The following is a 21,513-nucleotide window of genomic DNA, read 5'->3' as shown; positions in this document are numbered from 1 at the left end:
ACTATCGTGAGCAAAATTAAGAAACCAATGCAAGTGCATGCTGAAACGTGCCATATTGCATATGGGCATCGGTCTCGACAACAGGATTGCTTCGTCAGGCGGCGCCCGCATGCAGTTTGGTAAAATTCGGCAAGAACTCACAGGGGTCTCTCAAATTTGAGCACGGTAGTATGTACGTAGCAGCATGCAAATAAGTATTACATGATTCATGTTCTTGAGAAGCACGAAGAGCAAGTATGCATTGAAAGAACAAAAAAAAATGCTCACATTTGCCTAAGAGCAACCTTAGCTTTATTAGTAGACAAAAGCAGCGAATGAGTCGCACTGGAGGCCCCTCGCGTCATAGCGTGCATCTTTTCCGAGAAAGTCGAATATCTTTCATTGCCTTGATGGCAGCTTGAATCCATTTGTGTGTAGAGACAGTGCCTGAAGATTAAGGGAGAAAAATTATATATTTACTATGATATACACTGCTACAATGATCCCATTGCAAAGACAACTAGCAAATGCTGCTATTTGCATTAAAGGAGGATGGCTAATGTGACAGCTCCCATGAATGCCAACACTGAATCAGATCTCTTAGGCCTCAACACTTTTAAAATACCGAGCTTCACAGCACATGGCTGCCAAATACCAACAGCCTTATTTCTAAAGCATGACAGCTGAGCATTCATGAAAATTTGTTAACTCCTGGCTAGTTTTTCTGCTCATGCACTGCCCCATTGGTCTCAGAACCTCGCCATTTAAGCTATTTATACTGTCCCTCACATGAGCTACAAACTATGCCCATCAATTAACCTCTTCTACACAAACCTTCACATGATGACATACCTACAGTGAATTGGTCACTAGCTTCCATCCCATACATTTGTTATTACCCTTTGTTTTGTGCTACCTAATAAACCACTAACAAATCCTGAGTTGCAATTCTCGAATACACTGACGGAGTGAATATATACTTCTGTGCTAAATCCAGCTAAAACCAGTAATCACCTGTGAGTGCATCCATTTTCACTTGCGTGAGTGTCTTCTGTAGAGCCTTTTCCTTGCCTTCCAATATCCTTCTCCTGAGCAGCTGCCAATGAAGCTGCGCTGTACCACTGCTTCTCTTCACCACACAGTTGTGGTGGCCCGCTTTAGAAATACTGCATCCTTCTGGATTCCGTCCAGAGTTTGTACACAGCCTTTTCAATCTCGAAGCAATAAATGAATGCACCTGCAGGAAACAGAACACAGGAATAAAATTTCTATGCTATAGTCACAGCCAGGAATGAGGCGTTAATTGCGGGTTTAACGTCAAAGCGACTCAGGCTTTGAGGAACACCGCAGTGAAGGGCTCCAGAAATTTTGGCCACCTCGGGTTCTTTAATGTGCACATACATCGCAGAGTACACGGGCCTCTAGATTTTGCCTCCATCGACATTACACCGGCGTGGCCAAGATCGAATTGCATTTGTTGATTGCATAGTGTCATGGTAATATGCTTTCATGCCTGTTGAAGCATGCAAGTCAGAAATCATGTAGTTGTTTAAAATAAACACAAAACTTACACCCTCACAATGATGGTGTCATGCAATAGTAGTAGGTTCCGATGTAAGAAAGAAGTGAAAACGGCAATTGTGTACTTTGCCTTTTTATAACGTTAACTGCACAAATCATTTAGGAAAATGATTTCATGCTGATGAAAATCACAGATTAGTGTGTGTAATAGCAAATATTCAAAAATAAAAATAGTATGCAACAGTAGGAGCACTGCCTGTATATCACACAAGAGGCTGGGCTTGCTAAGAGCAACTCTGTAATTCCAGCTTTTCCACATGCCCTTGACACAACACTGAAATGTGCAATACCTAAAAAATTTAAATGTGATAAAGAAGGAAGTGTAACACACACTGACGACTCACTAGTAGACAGAGGAAGTAGAAATAGTAATGCAATAACCAGCACTAAAACGCACTAGCCTTCATAACAAAACATGATGCAATTAGTCACATCAAGATGCAGAGCCATGCCAGACAAGCCAGTTTCTTAGAATGGCAAATGCACCACTACACTCTAGTATTTCCAAAAAGGTGCGCATGTTACAAGCCAAGTGCTTCTTTATTGCTATGCTATTTTTCACTATGACCATTGCTGCTAAGTGCATGAGAAAAAGAGGGTAACATTTCGCATTTTACCTCTTTGTTGTTTGGTTTGCTTTTCTTTGTACTTGGCTCCTTTCTATTTCTGAGTATATACAGTGCAACCCATATAATGTGGAAAACTGATAATGTAAACAGTTGTTAGTGCAGCATGCATTCATGTCTTATATCCTATTCTTTTCGAGTTGTTTAGCCATGCCATCAGGTAGCAAGCCAAAAATCTGAGTCAACCAGGTCGCTACAATCTCCTAGACAAATATATGTGAATTAGAGCAAGTATACTCACCGAAATGGCAAAAATCTTAAGGTTTACAGTTAAATTACTATTAATGCCTTTCATATTTTGCTCCTCAAGTGAAATCAGATGCCTTCGCTGGAAAGGTCTCTGAGGATCAATAACTTTGTGTATGCTAGTCGGTTAAGCATCATTGTAAGAGGCAGCGCAAAAGAAACCAAGATGAAAGGGAAGACACATATACCACAGGACGAGCGCTGAACTACCAACTGGTAGTTGGACGAGTGCTGAACTACCAGTTGGTACTTCAGCGCTCGTCCTTTGGTATACGTGTCTTCCCTTTCATCCTGGTTTCTTTTGCGCAGCCTCTTACAATGGGTATCTGAGGAGTGTCATGTGACACTGGCGTTACAGTAGAAGAATGAAAGTTATCCTACGGCTACAACTGTTTAGGAGGAGTGCTATGTGACACAGGTATTACAGTAGAAGGATAACAAGGCTGTCCTCCTGCTGTAATATTGCCTTAAAATGCTGCTCTGTAGCCCGCCACTTCAAATCCAGAATCAAAGTTGCAGTATTGGATGACGCCTTATTGAGAAGAAACACACATATACTATTTCAAAGGCAAATGCCAACATATGCCATCAACACTGGTTCAAAGCACACTGGTGCAACACACTGATCTCAACAAAGAGTTCTAGAAAAACGCACTTTAGAAAACTCAGTACTTACATGTGTTCTGCAATACACGTTGAACGGGCACAGACAAGGAAGACAGCCCCACAGTTGGACAGCGGAGACATCCTTTTCAGTGACAGCTCTTTTCAGACCTCTTCACCATTGGACAGCAGGCACTTCACCTGCATAACATCATAATTTGAATTTCACCTGTGCAATCTATGGAAGATGACGTACCCACAATGACTGTGTTAATGGGTAAGAATTCGTACTGCCAGTTTCACACAAACACAAAGCAAAGTTTAAACAGACAAAAGTTACCTTGCTCACACTTGAATCCACAATAAGCTCTGCACTGTTCAGGGTTCTTCAGAAATAATTAATCTGAAAGGGCTGTTAGAAAAGGCTGCAAAGTGCTCGAGCCTATTTTTGGACTGGTTATTCTTCAACATCTAACAATGATTTTTCTTCATGGTCGCCTGCCACTAAAAGCACTTTACGGCTACACTAATGATCGAACAGGCAGTTTTCTCATTGGGGAAGCCGCATCAAGACTGAGCTCCATGTACGCGAAAAAGTAAGCGACGCGACGAGGCGGCGCGGCGACGACGGCTGGCTGTCGCTCCTTCGCCCACCGGCCAAGCTCCATGCATAGCGACAACGCGAACGCGAAACGGAGACGACGATCAGTGTTGCTGGCATAATACACCGCAAAGCTGTTTGCGTTTATAACAAGAGTCACATTATTTGCAAGGATTACAATTTTGGGCAGAAAAATGTAAAATAAAACGTGTTTACAGCTTTGTCATTGTATGTCATTGCATGTCATTTTATGTTATTGTCACGGGCGCCGCCATGTTGCCTGAACGTGGGGCGCACACCTGTTTGAACCTCGCGCGCTTTCCGACCTCAAACGACGCATACTCGCTAAGCCTAGCAGGACCGTAAACACAAGCAATCTGAAAATCTGGGGTGTTTTATCGCTGAAATTTTGTGGTTCACGCAAGTTCAGAGAAAGCGAAAGCTTCGTGAGCATTAGTTTGCCGTGAACGTGGGGCACAGCGTAGCGACAACGACGAATCGGTGGTGAAGCAAGATTCCCGGCCAGAGCCAGCGCCATCTTTGCCAGAGCCGGCAAGAGGCTCGGTAGTGACGTACGCTGCCAGGTTAGCTGCTATTGGCTAATCGCGTTGGCAACTTCCGGGCGACGAGCGAAATTTTCTGCGAGTGCAGATCCGAGCGACAGGACAAGCGACACGGGCATTTCGCTTCGCGCGACGGTGCCGCTCGTCGCTTGCCGCTGTCCCGTTCGCGTGAGTTTTCGCGTACATGGAGTTCAGCCTTCACTCCTCTATTTACGCGAATACGCGTTCATACAGCCTGTTACTGGATGTGGCTTTTTGAGCTTGTAAGACACCACTGCAAGGCGATTGCACCGACAGTTCAGCCTTGGAGGACGACGTATTCAGTCTGCCTTTGACTCCAACGCGATTAACCGCCCGCCACAGTGGCCAGTAGCGCGTATCGCTTGGTTTGGTTTGGTTTATTGGGGTTTAACGTCCCGAACTATAAGGGACGCCGTAGTGAAGGGCTCCGGAAATTTCGACCACCTGGGGTCTTTAACGTGCCCTGACATCGCACAGTACACAGGCCTCTAGAATTCGCCTCCATCAAAATTCGGCCGCCGCGGCCGGTATCGAACCCGCGTCTATCGGGTCCGGCAGCCGAGCGCCGCAACCACTGAGCCACCGCGGCGGGTCTGGTGCCGCACAGTCCGCTGCAGCGAACACGACTCGATGTCGTATCGAGCAGAGTATATCAAATGCCGAGCCCTGACGCGTACTCGCGTAGCGCAGTATGCAGCGCCAGAGACCGAATGACGCGCACTATGGGCCACCGAGGCGGGCAGCTATGGGTTAGCTGCGTCGAATGCAGAGCGAACACAGCATACCCCTAGAGCTCGACAGCAGGTTTAATCGTCTCGCATAGGTGTGTTCAAAGCTTACGAAGCCACTTCAAGAAATTGTATCGACGCGTGTACGCGCAGCACATAATGCAACGCTAAACAGGTCAAGTTGCGTGCACTATCGTCAAACCGCTGCGAGCGGATAGCGACGAAAAACATGCGTGCAGGCAGCAGTGCACAACCACGTCGAACAATGATTTTAGCTTATTTTCACGGCGTTCGCGTCGCAACGGATACACTGTGAACACAGACAAGCCAGCTAGTTATAGTGACTCAATGTAGAGTGCATTTTGCCACCGCAGAAATAACCGTGCACAATGGCGGCAGCGCCTCATCTCTTCCGTTTCTTCTCGCCTTAGTGCTAGGTGGTTAATTTGCGTGGTGGCAAATTGCGCGCATTCCTGCGCATTATTACAGGTCTTACCTGAAAACGAAGACTCGACGCCTTCCAGTAACCGCTTTCTTCTTTTGTAAGGCGGTTCCGGTAGATAAAAGACGCAGCAGCTTCCATCGGTGAAGTCCAACGTGCTGTCATGACGAAAAGCCAGCAGGGTTCGCGGCGCGGTAGCTTTTTCACGAAGCACACGAAGGGCTGGAAATTGTACTGCCAGCGGTGCCAAAAGCTACGATCACAAGTCAAACCAAACACGAGTTTGAAGCAGCGATTTTGAAATAAATACAACACAAAACATGCCCCAACGAGCGAGCGGCGAGCACAAACGGCAGCACGCCGGAACGACCCACGTGGTCGCGTGGTGCCCGGATGTGTTCGTCTTGTCACGTGACCTGCCAGCCTGCGCGCTCGATTTGAACGGCGTTAGCAAGTCCGCGGCGCGGGCGCAAGGTACAGTCTTTGTCAAAAGTTTAGAGCCCAGGGGGTTCACTTCTAAGCTTTATATTGGGACTCCAGGAGCATTCACGGAAGTACTACCTATTGCAGGAGGCAGTACCAGAAATCTTCTCTTGTTCAGGAAATTTGGAGCGCTAGAGATTCATTAAGAACAACACAGTGTGGCTCAGAAGAAAACCCCCTGGGCTCCAAACTTTTGACAAAGGCTGTACATATGCTGTATATTGGTTTCTCAATAGGTGTGTTGAATACTGGTCTCACGAGGCATTTCAACAGCCTGCATGCTTATACTCTATGGTCCAATCAAGATGATGCCATTTTATTTCATGCGTTTGCCTCCTTTTTGTTGTAATAGTCTTTAGTTACCCTCGTGTACATACGTGTGAATGCTCCCTTTGTGAGCAAATGTGTACGGCCCCTTATAACCCACACCTGTAAAAATCCCCAATTGGATTGACATCTTCAATCGTAATAAATATCAGGTTTTTCAGGGAAGACTCGAAAATTTTCAAAAATAGGCTTTTTGGGGTAAAAATATGGCTTTTGCGGCACATTATTACCAGTATCGCTGGACACCGGGAAGCCGGTTAATTGTCTTAGGTAGTAAGCTGGTAAACTAATTTCTAACTTTTTAACTATCAGAGATAGGCAATTCGTTGCAATTAGAGATTTGTAGCCGGTCGTTAGTAGTAGCCATATCAGTTTTTAGAATTTCTAAAACGCGATTACACTCTCTGCTGTGGCTCGACAAAATTTGGCTGCATCGTGCGAAAATACATTCGGTTTCGAAAGCATGCAAGCAAAGCAAGCCCTCCAGTGCATGTAACTAGTCGAAAAAGCCAAATTTTGTCGAGCCGCAGCCCCAAGGGTAATCGCGTTTTCCAATTTCTAAAATCTGATATGGCTAATTGCGACCAGCTACAAATCTCTGATTGCAACTAGGCGCCTAACTCTACTGATTAAAAAGTTATTTATTAAAAATTAGTAAACCAGCTTACTGAAGACAATTTACCGGCTTTCTGTTGTCCGCCAACACTGGTGATAGCACAACCATATTTTTACCCCAAAAAGCCTATTTTTGAAAATTTTTGAAGGTGATTGCTGAAACGCCCGGTATTCAGGTAATGCTGCCTCCGCACCATTGTGCTGTCACATTTATGAATCAGTAACTCAAGTGAGCTCTCCCTTACATTGTGCAATTTAATTCCAACCTAAGGATAGTTTCATACCACATTTCTCACTTGGTACCAAAAAAGAATACTGTGTTCAGTTGTACGTTAAATTTTACACTGCGAAGCGACCTCATGAGCAGTGTTTTTCCGAGTCACAACCTACAACCAACTTCAACATCATGACCTCTCCCACAGCAGATATAATATGAATAAAGGCTGTTCAGCTGAAATGGGAATCGTTTGAGCTGTTGTTGCGGTTGGTTCTAAAATTTGTGAGAAATCTGTTGTAAATTTAATTTTTGTTGCTAAAGTTTTAATTCACTTGTAGTCAATTAAATTTATATTGGGTCATATCAGTCAATAACATATTGACTTTTTAATGAGTCGTGAGAAATGGGCTGTAAATGGAATTTTTGTTGCTTGAGTTTTAATTCACTTGAAGTCAATTAAATTTATATTGGGTCATATCAGTCAAGAACTTATTGACTTTTTAATGACATAGTGAGAAATCGATGTAAATTGATTTTTTGTTGCTTGAGTTTTAATTCACTTGTGGTTAATTAAATTTATATTGGGTCATATAAGTCAAGAACTTATTGACTTTTTAATGACATAGTGAGAAATCGATGTAAATTGATTTTTTGTTGCTTGAGTTTTAATTCACTTGTAGTCAATTAAATTTATATTGGGTCATACCAGTCAAGAACATATTGACTTTTTATAGACCAAAGTCATTAGGATTTGAGTATTAATAGACTTTTTATTGACTCAATAAATACTCTATAAACAGTTAATTGCATCTCAATGTTCATTTTTGTAAGAAACAGGGCCCATTCCGACGTCGCTCAGCATGCTGCCAAGATTGATATCCCCGCGTTCGTTGGCGCGACGTGTCGATTCGTGTGGCTGCGTTCATGGTGCTCAAAGCATATGGCTTCCAAAGCTAGTCCACGCGGGAGCGTTAAGCCTAGTTTAGTAAACCCTGCATTAATGCTTGATATCGGTGGCCATAGCTCGCCACTCTCCTCCCTCTCGTCAACTATGATGCGGCATTAGATTGTTCGCCGTCGTCGTGAGTAGCAAACGGTACCTTTGCGAGGCGCATAAAATGATGACGACGGAGTGAAAATGCTATCTGAAGGTTTCTGTTCAGTCTTTCAAAACATACAGATCTAACCATAATCACAAATTCTCGATAAAAGCATTGTTCAGCGGGAAGTTGTTTATGAATGCTTTTTTTTTGCATATCATTAGATGGCACACTGACAGTCCATATATGCGCTGATTCCTTCTGGGGACGCTTTTAGTTCTCTGCTATTTATTGTCAAAAAGCACCCCTTTGGTCTTCTGTGACACTGCTAACTGCCCGGTACGAGCACGGGACAAACTTTAAAAGCAAGATTTTACCAGGTTTCAGGGGATTAGACCATTCCCAAAAACTTGTTCACAGCAGCATCTTATAGTATGGCGTTCCCGCAAGCTTTTTGCGGTTTGGCATGAATATTCTTTTCGTAAGAATATTCTTCAATTATTTCTTTCATTTTTATATTCGTATTAACTTCGGTACTGTTGCTAGACTATTCGTATTCGATTCAGTTTCGAAAAAGTACTCATCATACACCCCTACATAAGAGTACCGGTTCTTCATCAGAGGCTAAGCTTCTGTTTTCCGTAGGAGGTGGAAAAAAAGCATTATTACGGCCTGCACTAAGGCCCAGTCAAGAAGAGCACTTGCTCCGCCAAGAGCCGCTGATGGTCTTAAGAGCCCGAATGAAGCTAGGCACTCCAGGAAGGAGGGGGGGGGGATAAGGGAGATAAGCAGAGGTAATGGCAGTGTTAGATGAGTAGGGGAGGTGTTCCTTGTCGGACTTGATCTCTGGATAGCTGGGACAGTGAGCTGTGTCACACCATCCGAGGTTGCAGAAAATTAATTTGGTGAGAAGACGAATGACGTGTGCTTGTTCTGCGCGCAGTGAGGGATGAGGCTGGGGTAGAATTGTGGGATTTTCCCTGATGTTCTCGTATGCGTGTTCAGCCATTTTCTCTCTTTATGTTGCGGTGTCTTCCACTGACGATGGATTTGAGCAGAGGATCGAAGGCGCCGGAAAATGGTTTCACGAGCCCGTTGATGAACCAACTAATCTCTCTCGAGCCCAGCATGGCCAGGCATCCAATGAACAGTGACTGTAATGTTTGGATATCTGTTATAGGATTGCAGTAGATTGTCGTGTAGGTGGGTTCCCATAGTCTGCGTTGTATATTACGGATGGCTTCGCTGTAGTCACTATAGACATGGGCGTCCAGAGGGGGGGGGGGCAAGGGGGGGCGGCTGCACCCCCCTGGAAAATCACTCACTCGAAGCGTGAGTGATGGCCGCACGCCAGGGGCGGTGGTGCGCTCAGCCAAAAGGGTAAAAGCAGCCCCGCTTCCACGCTTTGGGTCACATCTGCGAAATGCCGCGTCCGGGCACGCGTCTTTATGCCGTTTTCAAACCACGCCGTCGTTAGCTCTGTTGAAGGGCGACCTGTTGCAGACATACAGCGGCACCGGCGAGCATGTGTTTCGAGCCGTCTTGAGATGGGTGTCTGTTTCTTTGATCTCTAGAGAGATAGCGACACGGAGGCAGACAGTGCACAGGGCATCTTCAGGAGGGAAGGACAAATCAGCCGTGTCCACACCCGCTTTGTCGGGCTGCTCAGGGGCAAGCGGGCGAAGAGTTGGCGCCGCCGCCGCTCGCTGTCTCCTCCGATCCGCGGGAGAGCGCAGTTCGGTAGAAGCGCCGCATTCAGAATCTTCGGCAAAGGGGATTAGCTCCTTTTGTTCACGCCGACGCAGTCTCCAGAGGCGCCCCACACCAGCGTTCCTTGCGTCTTCTCTGAAAACCAGCGCCTTTGGTCAACGCAGCCCGATGGCGCCTGCCTGGCTCGCCTGTCACCTCTGGCTGGGCCTCAAATCACAACAGCGCCCGTGTACTGTACGATGTCAGTGCATGGTAAAGAGACCCAGGTGGTCGACATTATCCGGAACTCTGTACTACTTTGTCCCTCATAGCCTGAGTCGTTTTGGGGCACTGAACACCATAAAAACACACAAAACAAATTTTCCGACCGGAGTGGCGAGTGTCCCTTCCCCTTGGAAGTCGCGCGGAAGTAAACCCTTGCACGTGTGCGCGCCTCTGTGTTTGTGCTTCGGTGTTTTAGTGGCCGGTTGTCAACGAAGCTGAGAACAACCAAGACAGCGGACGAGAAAACGACGAGCGGCGAGCAGTGTGTGTGCCGTTGCTCGGCTGTGCGGATGCGCAAGCAAGATGGAGCGAGGTGTATGAAGCTGCGAGCGTGCATTTATCTTGTAAATAAGTTTTCGTTGTATATATAGTCATCTTTTGTTTTCAACGTACCCGTTCAACCGTTTTTCCAATCAATGTGTGTGATGAGTGTGCACCGAGAGCGTGTAATGAAGTACAGAAATGAATTTATCACCCGTGTAATCACGCAATTCGCCCAGAAAAATCCGAGGCGTCTACAGTTGCTGTTCAAGGAAGACTGACTGAGTGACAGTAGTTGCGTGTTTGTGACGATATTGTGCTGTGTGCTGGTCATCAATCCGGGTGAGTCGAGAACCCGTATGCAGCAAGACTGAGCACTTTTCTCCACGAAGTGACAGTATCTTTTTCCATTTTTTATTAATTTTAATTGTTTCTTCGTTGATAAACTCCAATGTATCTCTCCTAGCCACGCTTTAATTTGCTGTTTGTAATTTTTATTTCATGTGTGTATTTCACTTATTTTTTATTTATATATAAATAAATAAATTTACTCCGCAAATAGTGCCTTTTTGCTACGAACATATCCCCCCCCCCCCTCCGGCGCCAACAACCAATGGGGCCCCCCCCTGCAAAAAATTCTGCGGACGCCCTTGACTATAGATGTTGATGTCAGTGGTCTGGTGTTTAGTGCGATCGCACTGCCTCCGTGATGTGACTGTTTGCCACACCTTGTTGGCACGGACTCAATGGCTGAGCCAATTAACGGCTGCTGATATGCCTTTGTCCGACGCCTCGCAAATTTCGCCTGTGTTTCGAGCTTTGTTTCAAAGCTGCTGGTCGCAATGCGAATGTTACCGCGACAATTTCAAGCACGAAATACTTCGCTGCATAGCACTGGCGTTTCAGCATGCAAAATTAAAAAGCCCAAAAGCAGGCGTGTCGAACGTCTTGTGGTTGCTGCAATGAGGAAAAAGAACCGTGCAGCGGCATGGTTAGATGAGTGGAATGGAAAAGAAAACGAATTTATGGTAACACATAACTTACGTCCTCCTTAAGAGGGAAGTCCTTTTCATTCATTCTCTGTTTTTTCAGCTCTTTTACAGTGGGAAAAGGTGCAGGAGATCACCTAGAAACAAGTAGTTTGTCCAACGATTTGAACGCTATCGACGCAGCCCCTGACACGAAGATCGTATTTAGCTCGTGTTCTCGGCAAGAGTCTTTCATGAAACTACTGGTGCAACGATCGCGACATTAGGCCTGATTCTTGAGCCGAATTCTGCAGGTAGGCCGGTTGTGTAGAAGCGAGTGCATCGACGGCTCAGAGGAGAGGACGGATGTGACATCGCTGTACGCGCATGAAGTTTTCTCGGAACACGGAAGCCACGAAAAAGCTTGATTTCCACGCTCCTTAAGCATGCAGCCATGAAGCGAAGGGTGCTATGCGCTTCCCAATACGCAACTTGCACAATGCATCCATGCGTGACAGGCGTCGTCGCCAGGGGGCGAGACAAATGAGCTTTTTCGTGTACTCCGGGCTCCGATAATTTCTTTGTGTACCTGATCAGACACGTTATAGAGGCATTCCGGAAGGCCCAACTCCTTTCCGGAATTGTGAAAGTAGTCTGTCGTGATCAGTGGGGCATGCGATGTGCATTTTTCATCACAAGGGTTTGCACACTGGAAGGGTTTCAATAAATGCCAGTCCTTCGCTCTAGAGCGTGTGAGGGCAGGCATGAATGAAGTTTGGCGTCTGAGGCAAAGAACGCTGCCGAAGCCAAATGAATAGGAGACAGACACTGGTCGTATTTGTTTTTCCAGTCTCGGAATACTTGCTGACAGGTCTCGGCTTCCGCTCTGACAGGAAACAGCGTCATGGTCACTTGACCTACTCATGCGACCTCGACGCCAGAGCCGGGCTCCCCCTCGGTTATTTTACCAGAAAGCTGTCAACTGCTAGCACACGACGCAAGCCACAGTCACCACGACGCCGAAGCAACGCCGTGCGCTCGATCATGATACTGAGTCGATTTGAAGACCGTACTGTCAGCTTAGCGTAGGTGAATTACAGGACTCAGCTTCGGAGGTATGCTCGCCGCTACTGCTTGTGGCGAAGTTCGCACAAAGTAGTCCAACTCGTTGCGGATAGGCAGATAGACGAAAGCCTCCGCAAAAATGTTGACAACAAGCTCTATAGCTGCTCCAGTATACGAGTGGTTCACCTGCGATGCTTTCAGGTAAGCGCGCAGAGAGCATGTCGCGAAACAAGCGAATAAGAACCTCTTGACGCTACGAGCAAACAATACGCGCTCGCAGCTCCGAACGCGCGTCCGTGTGCGGCGGATTTCAAGAAAATAAGCGAAGATGCAAGGACAAAAAGTCTTACGGTGGCTCAGAGGGCAGCTACGGAGCTCATGTGAAGGTTTAACGTATGATATCGTCCTCCAGGAACACGAAAAGTACGCAAAATGCACACAGAGTCTAACTTAATATGGCTGCCAGCGCGGCGCGCACCTGTCGTCTGCTGCCTTCCCCGCAGCCCCAAGTAGCCCGCGGACTGTCATAGGCGAAAAACGAACGCGTTGCTATGGCGACACAGGCAGGTGGGTGGAGCTTTCGGGCTGCCCGAGAGAAACAAATACCGGACTCGAGTCCACAAGTACCCGGACAGTCCAGGACTGAAAACCAAATGCACCCACTCACCCTGGCTCCGGCGGGCACCCTGCCTGCTGGTAGAAATAATGACCGATACCAGCGGGAGGAAGGGGATGATGACGACGAAGAGCAGCGGCGCGTTAAGCATGACATAGCCCCGTGAAACCGCGCTCTCGCGCAGATGAAGAAGCGCCAGCACTTCAGAATGCGCAGCCCACCAAGGAGGATGTTCTTTTCCAGTCAAGGCATCCTCCGTTCGCTCAGACCCTTGGAGACCCAGGCGCTCGCGACGTTGGAGTCACCTGGCTTCGCGGGCAAGGGTCAGGGGCCACGCCAGCTGGAGGACGCGGCGGAGATCTTCCACGGAGGGCCGTTCGGCGACCACGGCCGCTTCCAGCACGACGCCCTCGTGAGCGCCCTCATGGCAAGCACCAACTTCGCCAGCCACGTCGCGAGGTTGAAGGTAAGCCTATGTAGAGGTGTACGCAAAGGGGACGATAAGGAGCGACCGCAGCCATCGTAGCGGCAAGGAGTAGGTTGATCAAGAAGGTTCGGAAAGATTATCGCGGCAGATCTCCTGCGTCAGTTCCTTGCATGCTGGCGTCCAGAAGAAATACTGAGAGAAAACTACTAAGGATGCCTACTACATTCGAATCGGAGCGAAAGGACGGATTAGTGCCAGGTAGAAAACGACATTGAGCAGGCAGTGCCGCGGGACCTAGCAGTGGGAAGTTGATGAAGAATACGCTCTCCAATGCACAGCGCGAGAATGTAGCGCAGTTTAACACGGAGCGCATTGGCTAGCCTAGTGGTCTAGCTGAGCAGTCCTTAAATGAAATCATTTCGCGCAGCCACGAGTTCGACTCCGAAACATGGATATTGATTCAATTTCATTTTGTCTTTTTTATGGTTTGACCTCTTCCGCGATTGAAACCCGAGGTACCATAGTGAAGCTTTCGCTTTTAAAAAAACAAACAAAAAATTCGAAATGGGGTATTATTGCGTCAAAGCTTGATATTCGTGAGCGTATACCCAGCGGTCACAGAATCCTGTATGTCGGATTTTTTGGTGAATGTGTATGCCGCACTCACAATGACATGGAACTTGCAGGAAGCCACTTTACAGCGGCTTGGCGGAACATGAATACCCCATGGTGCATACTACAAAAACGTCACCTCTCAGAATCGAAGCTCGATGCACAATTTTTCCACTCCACCGGGCTCGCATACATTCCGAAGGAAGCTCCGCCTCATCTCGAGCTTTGCGAGCCATACCGAGTGCGAGAGCGGATGAGAGGCACGGCGCATACCTGCTCCGCTATTTTCGCCCCGGCATCGTTGGGTGCGCATATTCGCATGAATTTTTTAGGGCGATTATGTACAGGTATGCTGAAAGTTCCGTGCAAACACATCGGGTAACAGGAACAGTCATACATGCTATGAAATGGCTGCAGTAAGCCATGAGTTGCTTTTTCTGAGACTCCTTCGGCATTCCTTGAAAGCAATCTCTCACCCCTCAGTCTCAAATATCGCCTCAAGTGTCTCAAATATCGTGCTGGCGCAGGGTTTCCGCGCACTTCCTAAGCAAGTCACCCCGCTGGTCACTGCACAGCCAAGCATTAGACACGGCCCAGGTACATTCGCTAATAGACTCCAGCCTGAATCAGCTTGTATACCCTTAAAACGATTCGCCTGAAGATATGAGGCTGGTATGCAGTGTCATTGCGTGGGAATAGGTTCTGTGGTTTCTGCGGGGTGCTTTCATTAACCTTGCCGTACACCTTCGTCTTTCTGCAAGGAATGGATGGTTTGGGCAAATACGCATTGCTTGACCCTCAGCTCTCTTCTCATGTCACGTCTCATCTCACTCGCATTCTTGACCCAAATCTGATCCTGTCAATTGGCTTACCATGAGGCCTGCTGCTCTTTGGTTATGCAAGATACCAACACATGCCGAGTTCTCCAATCTTTACAACCTATTAGCTCTTCTGTGATTTGAAACGTTTTTCCAAGTGCTTAGGACATACCTTGATACGAGCGCAGGGCCATGACAGTCTAAACTGTCACAAAAGTGTGTCTATTGTCTACGTTCTGCGCTATGCACAGGCTGTCAAGCACCGCGGGTCGATGCTTCACGCTAGCCGAAGGGCCCCGGTCAGGCCGTCATCGCAGGCACACTGGTGCACCATTGCGGCGTGCACTCTGTCTCCGCAGGGAGGAGAGCGGTTGGCCGTTTTGAAACAGGGCTCTAATTTCAGGAATGAGACGTTTATTGATATCGTCCTTATATGACACTTAATATTTCCTAACCACCGCGTCCCGAGACGCGCCAGAAGCACACGCTTACTCGAGAGATTACTGCCTTACTCCTGCAGCGGCGTGATGGACGCGCCCATTGTATGTGTCACCATGTGCGCCCCGCCGAGCTTGTCCTTCCGGCGCGTCCTGGGACGCGGTGATTCGGAAATATTAAGTGTAATATGGGGGCGATCTCAATAAACGTCCTATTCCCGAAATTGGAGCCCTGTTTAGAGGCTTGGCCAGCCGCTTCCTCACTGCGGGGATGGAGTGCCCGCCTCAACGGTGCACCAGTGGGCGTGCGGGAACGGCTTGACCGGGGACCTTCGGCTCGCGCGAAGCTTCAACCTGAGGTGCTTGGCAGCCTGTGCATAGCGCAGAACCTAGGCAATAGACATACTTTTGGGACAATTTAGACTGTCATGGCACAGCGCTCGGATTCAAGATATGTCCTAAGCGCGTGTAAAAGTCTTGGGAAATCACAGCACAGGATAAAGGTTGTAAAAATTGCAGAACTCGGCTTGTTGGTGGTTTCCATAACCAGGGACCAGCACTCCTCAGGGTAAACCAACTGACAGCACCAGATGTGGGCCAAGAATGCCAGGCAGATGAGACCTGATATGTGAAGAGTGAGATGAGGGCCATGGAGTGCGTATTTATCCAAACCTTCCATCCCTTGCCGCAAGACGACGTTGTGCGGTGACCCTAAAGAAAGGGCACCGCTGCGGGATTAAGGCTCAGACCTCTCGAGGTAAGCACAGTGTCGGGTCCCGAGAGACAAGGCAACGACGAGCTACGCCTGTGCCCTGTGTAGGCGGTTGCAAGCCACCGTAGATCTCAGAATCCTGTTAACTAAGTAACTGCAGTATTAAAACTTTATCATTGTGGTTCTAATTACACCAGATCTAAGTCGTCAGCTACAGCTGACCTCTTTGTTTCATCGGCGTGATCTTCTGCTCAGCAGCACTTTCAGTTTGAGGCTCTGATTTACGCTAGAGATAGATTCCATCATCTCTTACATTGAGTGCTATTACCGCCAGGGATTATGGTGTGCACGAAGCGCTGCTCCAGCTTCCAGACGTCTTTGTCGGCAAATATGGTGCTTAATTTCACAGGACATTTTTCCCGCAATGGTTCCCCATGTTCCTGGCACCAGCCGGTGTATGCAGGTCAGCTCCATTTGCATCTCATGATCTGCTCATCGCAGGGTAACGCACTATGCAAGGACCACTGGCCACCAGCCTTTGACAATATGAAAGCTGCCGAATGGAAAGGGCTGGCTGTGCTTTTCGAAGGCGATGGTTCGTACAAACCCCTGGCACTGCGTGAGCCCGCTGCTCCTGCAGCTGCTTGCTGCCGCGTCGTGCCCTGCACCACCTGGGAATACGACCTGCTGGCGAAACAGGCTATATTACAGGTAAATAACCATGAGTTCCTTTCCAAAGACTGTCACCATTCCTCGAGAGCAATAAAAAAAAAACTGAGAGCTCTCAGAAGAACCAGCGCAAAAGAACAACAAACAAGAATAAAGGAGGACGACCTGCCTGTTGTCCTTTTGCGCTGGTTCTTCTGAGTTAATGCTTTACCGACTAGCCCCAACAACAACTGTACCTAAAAGCTCTCCACCTCATGAAGTTTGGCTGGTTGAATTCTATGACTATAGAATTAGCACAAAAAACGCGATGTTTGGAAACGCAGACACAACACGAGAGTTGCTGTTGTATCTTCTCTCTTGACCGTTGTGTTTTTTCACACTAATTCCGCAGTTATCTCTAAAAGCTTTCTCTGCGCAACTGATTTCTTGCGACAAAGTGCGCCACCTTCGTTTATGCCTTTTAACGGTTGAGTTTGCAGCTGGTAATCGCATGTAATTCCCAGCATTCGCACTCCATTGAAATTATAAATCGACAGAAGCGCACGCAACGCAGATATTACACCCTCCCTGACAGGTATTCCCACATTTGTTATTACTCTTTGAACGCTAGATTTCGAAGAGCAATGGGCCTCATCGCGTCTTCAAGCAACAGTACGCAAGGGGCACGGCTTTATAGCGATGTCTTCTTATAGGAATAAAGTCTATAAAGCCTACAAGCCTATAAAGCCTATAGAGCTTAAAACGTGCGAATGTCCTGTTCAGTTAATAAATTTAGCTTGTTTTTTTCTGTTGCAGCGCTCCCATTGCGAGGCATTGAACGCCCATAATGCCCACGTCTTTTGCATCGCGAACTACTACCGCCTGTTCGAGGAGTGTTACGTGTTCAATCAGTGCTGCTCTACCATCATATTCTGTCTGGCTTCAGTAACGATCGCTTCGCAATTTTGCAAGTCCTTTCTATGCGTCTTATGTTGATAGCTCCACCTGGCGCATGCATTACATCTACATTTGAAGCTCGCAAATCTGGTAATTTCAGGGTAGCGCACTATTCATGGAGCACGGGCCAGCAGCTTGCGGCAACATGAATGCTGCCGAAAGGATGCAGTCGGTCCTGCTGCTGGAAGGCGACTGCTCGAACTGTCACTTCACGCCGTGCAAGTCCATGATTCCTGCTGTTTTTTACACCCGCGTCGTGACCTCCGCCTAAGCCCGACCTCCAAGCATCTGGCCCTCGAGATGGCCTCTCTCGTCCCGCTGCCCATCACACGCGCAACCAGTGGGTCTCCGGCATGGGTTTCGGACGAAATGACGCTGATAGGGTTGCGATCCGAGTGACCCGCGTCTGCCGTATTCGAGCAGCACCGGAAGCAGCGTCCGATGCCCGTTCAGTATGCGGTCAGTGCCTCGTACTGCTCGGGGATAGGACAAAGAGGCATTTTCAATTATTTTATTTCTCCTCCTTTTATATTTCGGCATTTCGCTCGCCATTAAAACACGCTTGGTTCTTCGACGCTCTGGAAAGTTCTGGGCATGAAGCAAGTGGCAGATTCGTTCGTGTCATTGTGTTTGTCTTTCCTCTTCCTTGCTCTCTTCTTTTCTGTGTAGTACTCCAATAATGCATGCACCCATGTGATTAATAAAAGATTTGCGGATAATGTTAATGCTGCCAGGTGCTGCATCTGGCGAACATCTGCCAAGTGACTTAATTTGCGCGGTGATGATCTGCGCGCTTGTAGCTGATGCGTGCAACTACAAATGATGCCGGCTTCCCCACTAACATAAAGGGGAAGGGCACAGATCATCTTTTCCGTCTTAGGTTAGTTCTGCCGCATTCAATTCACACAGTTTTAAGTTATTGTGCTGCGGCCTTAGAAAGGAGCCGGATGAGCAGAGGGCAGAAATGGTCTTCTAAACTGGCATTTCTTCGTGGGTATGACGCTGGAGCTGAAAGGGGGACGGCTATATCGAAGACCGTCAGGGCAGCCAGACGCGGCGCAAAGGTTGAAGATGGTGCGTATGCCGTGGCGCATCAGGCACGGAAAGCAGCCAAAGGAAGCGAACTCGCTGCTCAGCACGAATAACACAAGCGACTGAAGGCGGCGGTTGTCAAGCAGCCAAATGAGCACTTGAAAGACACTCATCGGACCCACATCTGCTCTTACGTACAGAACAAACACTACAGTTTTCCGAATCGCTTGTTTCTTCTGAGGCTGATTCGACCATGCCTGGAAAATTGGCTGATAGGTAAGGGGAAAGTTAATTCAGGAATAGCTTTATTGTGCCTTGTGTTCAGGATTTTTTATGCCAAGCATATAATGACGAAAGGCGCCATCAGTAATTTTAACTGAATGAAGCCTACGGGAATGTACTTCTTTATTTCATACTTGTGATGGGAACAGTGCAGCATACAATGGGTAATCATTCTTAGTCCGTGTTACCGAAAGCATACACGGCAACCGCTGGTGCTACTAAAATCCGTCTTCCCCATATCTCAAGCAAAGCTCTAGCCAAGTGAAGGACGACGTCGGCTGTCTGGCGACCTGCTTTCGTAAGTCTTTTTGTTACGTCTAGCCTGAATTTCAGATTGTTCGCCAGCGCCACTCCAGATGAAAATGGTGGACGTAGTCAGTGCTGGTGTAGTTCAAGTGCCTCGTTGAGCGTGGTCTAATGGGGAAAGAATCAGCAATACGAGAACCCTCCAATGCTTCCTATGGTATTTGCTAGAACCGAGAGTCTCGCTATCCTACTGAGCAGGCAAGGATAAGAGAATGAGGGGTTGAGTAGGTTATAATTACGAAACATGCTAGCAGCCATAGAAGCGAATGGAAGCATATGGGAATATATTTTTTTTCTAGTGGCGTTGATTAGGCGAGAAAGTTGGCTGAATAAATATTTTAGACAAATAACTTTACATAGAATAGAAGAGGGAAATATGCTGGCCGGTGGATCACGTTTGACAGTGGTGCCGCACCTGTGTGGGTCCCCGCTTGACCATGTTCTACGTAGCACTTGCAGTGTAACGGATGTCCACCGTTATTTTCGGATGTGGTGTGGGTGAGCAGTCTGAACACAAGACCACACGATGAATACCTCCGAAGGCAATACAGCCAGGCAGTCACCGTAGCTCACTTGGCAGAGCACTGTACACAAAGGCGGAGGTTGGTGGTTAAGTTCCCCCAACAGCACGTGGTTGCGTTTTATTGGGCTTAATGTAAAATATTCTGCCTTCTGAAATGATTGATGAGTTAATTTTCTCGCCTAATCAACACCACCGTAAAGCAAAAATTAGCATTCCTCAGTGGTATGCTTGGTTTCAGTGGCTCGGAATCTTAATGAGCCCGTAATCTCCCCATGCCTGGCTGGTCTGCTCCGGGTCTTGCATTGCTTCTGTCTGGTGTGTGTGTGAGTGAGTTGTACTCCCGTGCATTGTGTGCGGCATGTATTCCGCTATCCACTGGCCGATGTTAGAAACTCGACTATGTGAGCTGGCCGGTGACGCCTTTAGCAATTATCTGTATTGGGGATAGGGGTGTGCGAATACTCATCGTTTTCTAACATCCAATCTAATATCCTCCTATTCGATTCGTTAAACGAATCAAGTAATGCGCATTTTCGAAACGCATCGAATAGGGTCTCATGTTTTCGAATGGTTCTCGAATAACAGACTCAAGAACACAGCCGGGCACGCTGTAGTTTTCTTCGGTAGCTGTTTCTAAAACAGGGCCCCCTCCGACGTCGCGCATCATGCTGTCACGATTGATTCTTGCGCTCGTCGCCATTACGCGCCCATTAGTGTGGCGGTGTTCATGGTGCTCAAAGCATATGACTTCGTGAACTAGTCGACGCGGCAGCGTTCGGCCAAGTTTAGTAAACACTACATTCATGCTTGATATCGGTTGCTATGGCTCGCAACTCTTGTCCCTCTCGTCAACTTTGGTGTGGTGTTTGCTTGTTTGCCGTCGTCGTTAGTAGCGAACGGTAATTATCCGTGGCGCATGAAATGATAATCACTGAGTGAAAATACTGTCTTCGTGCGGCGTGTATTACAGTGAAGGTCCCTGTTCAGTCCTTCAAAAGTTACTGCGGTAACCATAGCCTGAAATTCTGGAAAAGTGCATTGTTTAGCGCTAAGTTGTTTATGAGGCTTTTTTTTTTTGCATATCGTGAGATGGCACACTAACAGTCCACATATTCGCAGATTCCTCCTCTGGGTGCGTGTAGTTTTCTGCTATTTATTGTCAAAAGGCACACGTTTCGTTTCTTGGCACCGTTAAGTAACCGGTACGAGCGCAGGAAAAGCGTTTAAAGCAGGATTTTGCTACACATAGAACATTATACTATTCCCAAAAATATGTTCACAGCAGTGTCCTGCAGCGTTCCACAGTTGCCTTTTTTGAAGACGGAGGGGCCCTGGCGTTGTGGGGGTTATCGTTCAGGGCCGCATGTCCCGACTCAGAAGGAAGATGGCGAACTCCATTTAGAAGGAAACTGTGCAGAAGGTTTATTTACATTTTTACAAGCGTAAGAGACTAAAAGTGAGAGACTGAAGTGAGAGACGATTCTGCCGCATTCGTTGTCGACTTTTATACTCTTCTTGTTCCCTAGATTCCCTAGGTTGAGGACGCCCACGCCGGAGTGGGAGGGGCCTAGAACTTTTACTTGTGCGCACAAACACAGCACCGCACTTAGGGTCACGCCCCCGTCATATGTTCAGTCTGAGGGAAAGAAGGTTGCCGTCGAGGAAGCGTCGACTGCGGTAGGTGATGGTTTCAGGCCAGCCAAAGGTCCCCGCGGGTCACCGACATCTGTTGTTCATCAAATGACACCCGCCGCTCATGGCCGGAACGCGAGGTCACGAGAAAGGCCGGAAAGTGGTCCCTTT

The 21,513-nt window shown here is 47.7% G+C and overlaps 1 protein-coding gene and 1 long non-coding RNA gene across 2 annotated transcripts; one reads left to right on the top strand and one right to left on the bottom strand.

Moving 5' to 3' along the window:
- Positions 1-905: 905 nt before the first annotated feature.
- LOC149351747 (uncharacterized) lies at positions 906-5,821 on the bottom strand. Its single transcript, XR_016290647.1, has 3 exons — positions 5,445-5,821; positions 3,109-3,236; positions 906-1,216 (listed from the first exon to the last, which is right to left on the bottom strand). It is a non-coding gene; the product is annotated as an uncharacterized LOC149351747 (long non-coding RNA).
- A 7,364-nt stretch (positions 5,822-13,185) lies between these two features.
- Positions 13,186-17,838, top strand: LOC149351746 (uncharacterized). Its single transcript, XM_089575636.1, has 3 exons — positions 13,186-13,422; positions 16,464-16,673; positions 17,668-17,838. Exons 1-3 carry the CDS (start codon positions 13,186-13,188, stop codon positions 17,836-17,838), a joined length of 618 nt encoding a protein of 205 aa, XP_089431762.1.
- The last annotated feature ends 3,675 nt before the right edge of the window (positions 17,839-21,513 follow it).

Source organism: Amblyomma mixtum, chromosome 3, assembly GCF_055824585.1.
Source record: "Amblyomma mixtum isolate Tamu chromosome 3, ASM5582458v1, whole genome shotgun sequence".
NCBI classification, from domain to species: domain Eukaryota; kingdom Metazoa; phylum Arthropoda; class Arachnida; order Ixodida; family Ixodidae; genus Amblyomma; species Amblyomma mixtum.
This window is presented reverse-complemented; position numbering and strand designations above follow the sequence as displayed.

Excerpts from the sequence above, each read along its gene's own strand:
- LOC149351746 (XM_089575636.1), top strand. The coding sequence starts at position 13,186 with ATGTTCTTTTCCAGTCAAGGCATCCTCCGTTCGCTCAGACCCTTGGAG. Across the intron at positions 13,423-16,463 it reads GCCACGTCGCGAGGTTGAAG|GGTAACGCACTATGCAAGGA; the intron begins GTAAGCCTATGT and ends TGCTCATCGCAG. Across the intron at positions 16,674-17,667 it reads CGAAACAGGCTATATTACAG|GGTAGCGCACTATTCATGGA; the intron begins GTAAATAACCAT and ends TGGTAATTTCAG.